The sequence below is a fragment of the Cucurbita pepo genome, chromosome LG17 (genome assembly GCF_002806865.2).
Source record: "Cucurbita pepo subsp. pepo cultivar mu-cu-16 chromosome LG17, ASM280686v2, whole genome shotgun sequence".
Taxonomy (NCBI): Eukaryota; Viridiplantae; Streptophyta; class Magnoliopsida; order Cucurbitales; family Cucurbitaceae; genus Cucurbita; species Cucurbita pepo.
The window spans coordinates 4165324-4176401 of NC_036654.1; the positions used below are offsets into that span (position 1 = coordinate 4165324).

At 35.6% G+C, this 11078-nt stretch overlaps 1 protein-coding gene across 1 annotated transcript; it reads left to right on the forward strand.

Moving 5' to 3' along the window:
- The first annotated feature begins 744 nt into the window (after positions 1 to 744).
- On the forward strand, positions 745 to 1311 carry LOC111778766 (uncharacterized mitochondrial protein AtMg00810-like). The gene has a single exon (XM_023658742.1). It carries the CDS (start codon positions 745 to 747, stop codon positions 1309 to 1311), a length of 567 nt encoding a protein of 188 aa, XP_023514510.1.
- Positions 1312 to 11078: the final 9767 nt, after the last annotated feature.

Consider the following 11078-nt stretch of genomic DNA (forward strand, 5'->3'; position numbering starts at 1 on the left):
AAATGGAGAGCTGCAACGGACTTGGAAATAGAAGTCATCGAACGAAATGAGACTTGGGAGTTGACAAATTTGCCTAAAGGAATGAAGAAGATTGGAGTAAAGTGGGTTTTCAAAACCAAACTCAACAAAAATGGCGAAGTTGACTAGTATAAGGCTACGTTGGTAGCAAAAGGTTATGCACAACAACATGGTGTAGACTATACCGAGGTGTTTGCACCTTTGGCTAGGTGGGATACTATTAGAATGACAATTGCTTTGGCAGCTCAAAATAGTTGGAACATGTATCAACTTGATGTGAAAAGTGCTTTCTTATATGGAGAGTTAAAAGAAGCCGTCTTTATTGAGAAACCACAAGGTTATGAGAAAAAATGTCAAGAAGACAAGGCATACAAATTGAAGAAGGCATTATATGGCCTTAAAAAAGCCCCACATGCATGGTACAGTCGAATTGAAGCACATTTTTTCAAAGAAGGATTTGAGAGGTGCAACTGCAACCATACTTTATTCGTACAAACAGGAGATGGAGGTAAAATTTTGATTTTTAGTCAATGTGTTGACGTTCTAAGTTTTACTGGTAATGATGAGAACATGTTTGTTAAGTTCAAGAATTCTATGAAACCTGAATTTGAAAGGACTGATTTGGGAAAAATGAAATATTTTCTCGATGTAAACATTTTACAAAATCCTGAAGGCATTTATATTAGTTAAAGAAAGTATGCAAAAGAAGTTTTGGAGAAATTTAGGATGGAAAAAAGTAGGTGTAACCCTATTGTTCTTGGGGTTAGACTGACAAAGGATGAAAAAGGAGACAAGATCAATGCTACCATGTGTAAACAATTGATTGGAAGCCTTACGTATCTAACTGCAACAAGGCCGAATTTAATGCATGTAGTGTCTCTAATGAGCAGATTTATGGCAAGTCCAACAGAGTTGCATTTGCAACCTACAAAAAGAGTGTTGAGATACTTAAAAGGTACTATAGATTTGGGAATCCTTTATCGGAAAAGGGGTAATGGAGAGTTGATAGCATATACTGACAGTGATCATGCAGGAGATATAGGTGACAGGAAAAGCACTTCTGGCTATGTGTTCTTACTCAATGATGAAGGTCTGTCTTGGTCCCCAAAAAGACAACCTGTAGTTACGTTGTACACTACTGAAGCAGAATTTGTGGTAGCCGCGTCTTGTGCTTGTCAAGGGGTGTGGATGAGGAGAGTTTTGGAAAAACTTGGTCATTTCTATCCAAGAATCCAATCAGGCATGGATGTAGCAAACACATTGATGCGAGGTTCCATTTCTTGTGCGATTTGAACAGAGATGGAGATGGAGTTATTGAGCTGAAGCATTGTGTCACACAAGAACAAGGTGCAAATATTATGACATAACCACTGAAGCTGAATGCATTCATAAAACTACGCGAGTCAATGGGTATGTGTGGAGTACAACGAGTAAACTGAAAGCATCCCTGCAATTAGTTTAGGGGAGATTGATAAACATGGTCCTACTAGACCTGTTTCTAGGGAAGAAATGGATACAATTTCTTTAGGATGTCCATTCATCTCCGAAGGTTAGAACAACCATGTTAATTAGTAATTTTATAATTTCTAAATTTGTTAGTGTGTAATGCTATAAAAGCCAACCAAGTTGATTTGTACGACATAGTAATTGACTTTAGAGCTTTAGTTTGTGTGTTTACAACACCAAAAAGAAAAACGAAGGATATGGATCAAGATCCAAGATCGAGAGACTATCGATAAAATGATTTTTTCTCGATCCCTTTCTCACATTTTCTTGGACAAAATCAATGGTGCATTGATGACTTTGCCTTTGGTTTCTTTACTTTTTTCTTGTTGAGATTCTGATTTTGTTTCTTCTTTCTTTTGAATAATTTTGTTTTTGCATGCCTTTTTTATCAAGTGGTTTGAGCATGAAACTTATAGCATAGTAATGCAATATTGAGTGGACTATACTCTGTAAGGTTTTATTTAATTATTTATAATAGAGGCATCTCTTGCCGGCTTCTTTTTTCTCCCTTGTTTGTATCTCTATCCTTGCGATTTACAAAGGTTTGTTTCTTGTCGACCAAAAACACACATAGTTTTCGAAAAGAGTATCTCTTTGAAACTGCGTTCTTATTTTCGGTCAACTTTTGACAAGGAAGGCGACCGGTAAGAATTGTTTGCAATGGAAATATTACTGCTTAGAAACTTGACTTGAAGACACTTTGCCATTGTACAGTTGGGATTCCATTATAAGAGATTATTTATATTTGTATCGATCAATCTTAATCCTATCATTTTCTATCCATAACCTAACCATATCGTTTTATCAATTTATCGTAACAATATCGTTTTCTATACATAATCTAACCGTATCCTTATATTAAACATATTTTAACTATAACGTTTTCTATACATAACCTTATCGTATTGTTTTATAAGGCTATCGTAACAATAACGTTTTCTATATGTAACCTTATTGTATCGTTTGATGAACCTATCACAACCAACCCTGACTCTTACTCATTTACTGTAGAAAAATGTTGCTTAACAAATTATTCAACAGCAAGTAGAACTTCTTCATTTCTCTTCAACAGGTGTGATTGGTGAAGTAAGTATTGTCTTAAGAAGAGATTGTCACAGTAAGTCGGTTCTCCAAAACTTCTATATTTTTTGTTTTGTCAAGTTTCACCAACGTAACCCGTATTTGGATTTTTAAGAATAAGAATTACAAAGGATTGACCATGAAAAAGGAAGTGAATTTTGAAAGGTCATAAGTCAAGAAAGTATTGATTGTAACTTAAAATAACTAGATCAAAGTCTTTCCTAAAACACTAACAATAGAAAATGAGATCATTAATAAAAGTAAGAAGAGTTGGATGTAGGTTTTCAGACTATACCGCCTGGAACGCATGAAGCTTTGGGCATAGGTTTTCAGACCGTATTAAAGGGCAAGCCCTAAGATGCGGGTTCAAACTATGTCTCTTGGAACGCATGAAACCTTGGACGTAGGTTAAGACTGTGTTACTTGGACACAGGTTGTCAGGTTCATCATTAGTACCGCAAATTCTAGGGGGAGTGTCTTGGAGAACGAATAAGGAACATAAGAAGAACCTAGAATGTATCAAGAACAAGACAACGATCAAGGACTAGAACATAGATCAAGATCCAAGTTCTAAGGATAAGAACAAAGAACCAAGCACCACAGTAGTAGGGCCCTTAAAGGATAACAAACATTTTAGAACCCAAGGTTCGAGGTCCTCAAGATAGATCATGATAAGAACCCCANTCTGCATTCAAACTCCCTGTAACTCTACTCGTTAATTTTTAATAAGAAAAAAATAACACTAAAAAATTATTTAATAAGAAAAGTTAGACCTGAATATAAAACGAGGAAGGTAATGAAGAAGCCGGTGAAAATTGCTTCTTCTTTTGTCATTTCTCTTGATTGTGTTGTAAAAAATTGTTGAAATGTGTGATGCAGTTGCAAAGGAAGATGATGGGTTTTTAATGTAAAATTTTGAGGACAAACTTTATGATAAACCCAATTACTGACACAATCTGTATCAAACTTTGAAAGGAAAATATGTAAATTATTTTTAAACCGATTTAAAGATTAATTTTTTACCATATAAATTTATTTATTTCTAACCACCTACATTTCACCATATCAATATTATATAATATACATTGTAATTTATCATTTTTTTTTATGTCCAAAAGCAGCATATACCTTACCATTTATCACGAGAAACAATATATTAATAAGAAATTTGACAATTTGAAATATTTCATACATAGGTTGTGTATTAGTATATCGACCACATTGAAATTAGAAAATGCAAACACATGCAAGTCTCCTCGTATGTGCACGGTCTTCTTCGTTGATCACAGTCAGCATTGACAATAATTAATGGGCAGCCAGCATGTCCTCCTCACCGTTCATTACTTCACTATCATGACCAAAATTTTAAGCTCTCTGAAGCATGAACTGCAATATAGTGTGATTTGGAACGGATAAAAATACAATAAATGTTTTTACTTTTTAAAACATGGAGAATTTTGGATAATTAGTCTATTACCTAAATCATACTTACGTAGTTATGTGGTATGTCATCCTCGGATGAGTTTAAGGAGAGGGGATTCTATCAGGTTGTCCACTTCCATTTCCACACATAACTTTATTCCTACACCTAAAGAACTCCCTTGATAGTCCTATTAGGTCAATTGGTCGGTAAATGTCATGAACCTAGGAAAACCTATGTCTATGAATGTCATATCCCTAATAAGTTAAGGCGCCCACAAGAATTAAGGGATCTAAAGGAAAAAGCTAAAGGACCTAAGGACAGTTTAAGGGATCTGAGAAAGTTATTTGAAAAGAAAAAGTTATGATAGGGGAAGAAAATGGAAAAGAATTTGATGCAACTATTCTCCTGATGTTTCAAATTTTGATCCTTTTCCATAGCCTATTCTCTGTCATTCTTATTGTTAGAAATCACGATGTGTTTGGCCGTACATATTTAAATAATTGTTAAGATTATTTTTACCATTGTTACATCATATACCTCTAAACAAAAATTTTCATACTCGAAAGTGCTTTAATCTCGAAATAACTCGGGTTCTCGTTCTAAGAGTTCTTTGTTAAGTCTTGAAGCACAACTAAGAAAAAATTATTAATAAGGTTTCCCTAATTCATATAGCCAAACATTTCTTTGCATGCATAAATATTTAATAAGCAACTTGTCACTTGGTATTCATAAAAACCTTGATTTCTTATAAAGTGTCTTGAGGGGTAGTTAAGTATTTTTCGTCTTGATTACTCGAAAGGTGTACTAATTCTCTAAGATCTTTCATACTTAACCTTAATATTATATGAGTGCCATATAGATTTACGCACTATTTTGAGTCTTTTAAAGTCTTGAAAAAATATTAGAATTCTCATAGAGGTATTTTGGACATTTACTACCCCAAATTTTGATTTAAATTCTCAACATATTTCGATGACCTTGTAACTTTGTATAATCCTTTTAAACCAAGACACAACGCTCCTCATCAAATTTCATGCCAGGTGGAGGTCACTTTGGTCATAAGCGAGCAGTACATAATTACAAGAGCATTTTAGCCATTATACACCTACCCTTGGTTGAGCCCCTCCATTGTAATCAAATGGTCACCAAATTTCATACCTAGCCTTATCATATCATATTCTAGATTTTTAGAACTAAGTCAACAATAGTGCAGTCAACTATAACATAGTCAATGTTACCAAATTCCATCCTAAGTTACATTTGATAATAGTCAATCAATAACAATATATGCAATCAATGACAATTCTTTTTCTTATCTTATGCATGACATACCTGACCGTGACGAGGCGTCGATGGTGGGACTGTGGAACATGCAAAGCATACCTCGTAGACTAGTCTACAGAATCTATAACCTAGAGCTCTAGTACAAACTGTAACGTCCCAAGATTTATACTTACCTAAAGTCGCTACCGTCATCATAACATAATCATTTTATGTGGAAATAAACGTTTAAACTTTATCATAAAACACAAAACATAATCCCAAAATACTACCATTGAATTACTTGTTTGAAAACATCTTTAAAATGACACAACAAAATACTAAATGAAATTAGTACAATTATCCTACGCATGTGCCATGGTATGGAATTGCGATGTAGTCGTTAGCGGTACAGAAATGTCTTCCCTGGACCTATCATATTTGTCTCTATTCCTTAGGTGGGTATCCTAAACGTGGATGTGTAATTATTGCTCTACATATGCTCCACACGTGCGTGGATGTGGAGCCATCAGTTGGTTTGCACACCTCCTTGACCACTTTTTTTCGGGCGAGATTTCTCTTGTAGGTGCTGATGTCGGACACTCGTTTAAAAATAGCGACCGTCGCAGCGTTAGGATAAATATAATGAATCTTTTCCTGCTTGACTGTTGCAACAGTATGATAAACATAATGATCGTTTTCCTTTCTCGTAACGAATGCGTCTGTACCATCATAAAAAGTGGGTATTCCTCGATGCATGTACACATAATGGTGCAAGAGGTCCCAACATTTTTCCTTTTTCATTATCATGTATAAAAACCCCTCTAGTGCTTTCCTTCATATCATATCATTATCATCTTATTGCATGTCATGCATGTCATGCATGTCACGTGTATTATATCATAAGTATATCGTGTCTCCCAACATATCATTTCATATCGTAAACGTATCATATCATAAAATATATCACAATTTGCATCGTATCGTCAAACATATTGTACCATAACATATATCATATCATGCACATAACATCTCATAGTCATATCATTTCGTCAAACGCATCGTACAATAACATATATCATATCATTCACATGTCATATCATAGTATATATAAATTATTCACGTAGCATATCTCAAATATATCATCAAACGAAGCATACCATAACATATATCATATTACTAACATAACATATCATAGTCATATCATTTCATAAACGTATCATAGTCATATAGACTTATTATAGTCATATTGGATCATAAACATATCTCGATCTTATCATTTTCTAAACACTCCACACATATCAAACACATACTACGTGGAGAACTAGGGGGAATGTGTTATCATTCAACATCAATTTCTAACCATATTGATAGTAAGACCACTTACCTGATTAGCTTATGCTAGTGTCACTAATTTGTCCTTAATAAAAGTTCGATTTGGTCCTTTGTATCCGAGACAACCTATGTGCACCCATGACATCAATGTGGTAGATTTCATGCGAGCATCGTAGACTTTGCATGAGTCGAGTCTGGGAATATTATATGTATATATATATATATATAATTGTATTTTTATTAAAGATCTCATTAGATATTATTACTACGGTTTTCTGGTAAATATAGTTATTGTTGTATGAATGAATTTGATGGTGTTATTTTATGTTACAGTATTCTGTACTTTCTAGTCATCTGAAGTTTCAAAATTCATATCCTCTTCCATGACCTATCGTTTGTAATTCTTAATCTTAGAAATCAAGTTGTGTTTGGCCATACATATTAAAAACTTTTCAATATTATTCCGCGGCTTGAATCACACAAACAATCTTCCATTTTCTTTCATCACCACGAGTTTGAAATTTATTGGAGTCCTTTTAGGCACTAAACAAATAATTAGTGTTGAAAATTACGAAAATGCTCATGTAGATTTTTTAAGGTATTTCAAGGTCGAAACACTTTTTAAATGACTTAAGGATTCATGAACGACCTACTTATAAGGACATAAACATTTACTTAAGAGTTTAACATGTTTGGAAGAAGTTAGATTCTAAACTAAAGAAATGGAGTAAATGACCAAAATGGTGAGAAGTTTTGAAGACACTCAGAATTCCTCAATGTTATAAGAAACATAAGTATGACTCTAAGAAGGATTTTACAATATCTTAAAGGTTCTAGAACATATTAGGGATATAAACCAAGGCTTATGGAAAAAGACAAGACTACCCATAATGACCTCCCAACAAAGAATCATGATCCTTCGGCAACCCTTATGAGCTTGGATACTTGATAGGGATTAACAAGGGAAGTGAAGGCTTATGTCCCAAGAAATTACTCTATGAATTAGAACAAGAAAAAAAGTATGACATAAGCCTTAATTCCACCAAGACAATAAAAATGTTGGTGCCAAGCAAGAATAAAGGACCAAGGTCCTCTAATGGTACAACATGCTCGTGAATTAGACCACATCGTTTGTAACGTAATGTAACACCCCAAAAACGAAGGAAAGCCACCTATGCAAGACCTAAAGGATCCAAGGAAGGAAATTATGAGGATTAAGCAAGAAAAGGGTCTTAATAAGTCATTTCTAAACCATAAGAAGTAATCTTAAGGACTCAAGACCTTTGGAGAAGGATTGAGAATGAAAGCGTAAGCGAAAAGGACAAAAATGTCATTTTCCCAAATATCAAGGATCTTCCCGGATTTTTAGTTCCTTATCTCTTAGGAATTTCAAGATGCTCAAGAAGGGAAGAATGATCAACATGAGATGAAGGATGTTTAGAAAAATTATGGATTTTTCAGGAAAATAATATTAAAATATTCGGAAAGTGGAAAATTACCATAATACCCCTGGAAGAATGGATAATTACGAAAATGCCCCTCTGATCAGAATCAGAGCATCTACAGTGACCATATGAGCAAAATCTCTCGAAACTCAAATATCAGCCGTTGGATCTTCCCCAAAATTGGATATGATCTAGAAGATGGACAAATCATCACATCCAACGGCTAGTATTCAAAACGAGAGTTGGTGAGTCTCTGATCGGAGTAGATATTTTTGACGGATTTTCCAGAAAATCCAACCGGCAATTCACGATGATTCTGGAGCTCCCAATGTCGGTTTAAGTTTCCCCTATAAATTCTGAAGTTGGGGCAATCGTTTGGAACAAGAATCGAGCAAGGTCGAGCTCCCAGTCGTTGGCAATAAGTGTTTAGATTGTGGTCTCCTACTCTCGGGTTTCTTCTAAATTCGAGAGCAATTATCCACCATTTCCTTTCATACTTGTTCCTATAGCTTCTAAACAAGATTACCCACAAGTTCTATGAAGGAATGGAGAGCTGAAACGTCGTATAACAAGATACCCAAGAGATCGAAAAACGGAGGCGTCGGGTAACTTGCAGACTGAGGGTGGTTTCTCAAAATTAAGATCCCACACTCAAACTCGTTCCTCCAAACCAATTCCTATAGCATGAGAAAAGGATAAGGAAGAGGTTTTGTGAAGAAATCAAGCCTCGAAAACCCCTAGAATCGGCTACCCAATAAGAAATCCTCTGTTTTTACTCCGGCGAGAAATCATATTTTGGACGAACTTTGGAAGCAAATATCTTAGGCTACGATCCAAGAAAAGGTATGAAATCTATCCCTAACTCTTCCTTATAACACCCTCTTTAAGTTTCATGAAGGAATCGAGGGGAGAAACAGTGCGATGGGAGCTGGGGAGGGCGAGTTACAGACAGCGGCGCGAACGATCGCGCGCGTCTTTTTCCCGTCTGGAGGAAGAAGACGATGACGTGGCCGGTTCAGTTGAACTGACCATGTCAACCCAAAAACTCGACCTTCCCTCAGTTTTTCTCTATTTTAACTCCCTTTCAGACCGGTTCTCATGAAAAACTCTATGGTTCCAGAAAGTAGACACAATAAGGAGTCTGTGAAAGGAAAGTTGAAGTAATTCGGGTACCGGAAGCTCAAGAGAAGAGGTCCCGAACGTCGACAACGAGGTAAGTAGCCACCTTGGACTTTTTGTTAAGAAATACTTGTAGGAATCGCTTGGATTTCCATATGAACCCTAAACCAAGTATGAAATTAAGATATATGAAAGAAAAACCCTAGGACCCGTAAGTTAAGACCTTGAACCGAATAAATTTCTTGGGATTTAAGTAACGTTAAAATAACCCACTAGATGAACTCCGCTGCCTATGAAATTTTAATGCTGAGGATACCATAGCATGTTGAGGTTACATATGAAGTTTGGTAGTCATTGGATAAGGATAAGTAGGTAAACCAAGAAATGGTGCAAAATGACCATAATGCCCCTAAGGACATCTACCTACGGTTCATGACCTAGATGACCTCCAAATGCTATGAAACCCTGAAGTAGATCTTATATTATGATGTTTGATGATTTGGTGAAGTTTGAAAAGCCATTAGAACACGTTAAGTAGCAAAACCAAGAATTAGGTGTAAAATGACCAAAATGCCCCTAGGACTACTTGAGAGATTTCAAGGTCTATACGTGCTCCAAATGATTTGCTACTTCTCATAAGGTCCATTATGAAGGACATGAAGATATTTTTGAGGTCTCAAGTTGATTGGAGTAAGTTTGGAACCTAAACCAAGTTATGACCGAAGAAACACCTAAAGGAAACACCACAAGACTCTAGACTCTTCTAGAACCCTCTAAAGAACTCCCTAGGAATCTATGACCTACTAAAACAAATCAAGCTAAGATGGGTTCATATGGTTACAAATACAAGTTACAACTTATACCTCAGGAAATCAAGGACCTTAGAAACTTACAAGATTAAGAACCAAGAACAACAACACACAAGCTTTACAACTACCCAAGTAAGAAGAATGCTAGGTACCACTCAAGGACGAGGGACCAAGGTCCCCAAACACAAGGAACTCAAGAATGCTAAGTAATACTCTAGTCATGTCCAAAGTGACCCATGACCTCTCACCAAGCGGTGCCCAAGAATTCCTCTTCTAGGTGGGATGCCCTGCACCATGTTTCCTTTGCAGGATGTCATGCCTCAAGTTTTCCTCACCTAGAAGGGATGACTTGGTGACTTGCAGGATGCCATGTTTAAGTATGCACCGAGCAAGTGATCTTTACGGTCTATTAAGGGGAGTAGTCTAAAGTCACGGAGGTGATGGTGTTAATATAACACATGCGGAAGCAATTTGGATCTTAGGCACTTTTAGAACATTAATTATGGTAAATAACTAGCGTGTTCAAANCTTTTTCCTCACGAACCGGTTTCGTACCACCACTAGTGTCTTCTCCACTATCCTCCGGCCTTAGAACGGGATTGTGGAATCCGGTGAGTGACTAAACTTGGGAGGGATTTTGTATATATGAAGAGAGTGTTTGTGAGAGGTTTTTTCTCAAGGTTTTTCACCAAGAAGAAGAAGACCTTCCATGTACAATGATCACTCATTTAAAGAGTCATGTTTGATGTTCATGCAAATTTGAGTTCACCAAATTTTGACACTCAAAATTCCACTCAAATGTTTGGGATTATGTTGCAAGCATGCATGTTTTAATTAACCAAATTTTAACACTTAAAATTCCACTCAAACTTGTGGGGTTTATTTGGCAAGCATGCAAGTTTGGTTAAACCAAATTTTGACACCTCAAAATTCCACCAACATGTATTTTTCCATTAAATGAAGTCAACATTTTGACTTTCTTCATTTTAATTCAACAATTAATTTGAATAATTAATTTCAAATTAAAGTAACATTAAATGATTAATTAAACTATTTAATTAATATTTAATATTAATTCAAATG

Bases quoted from the DNA above. Each gene is read 5' to 3' on its own strand.
- LOC111778766 (XM_023658742.1), top strand. From the start codon at position 745: ATGGAAAAAAGTAGGTGTAACCCTATTGTTCTTGGGGTTAGACTGACA.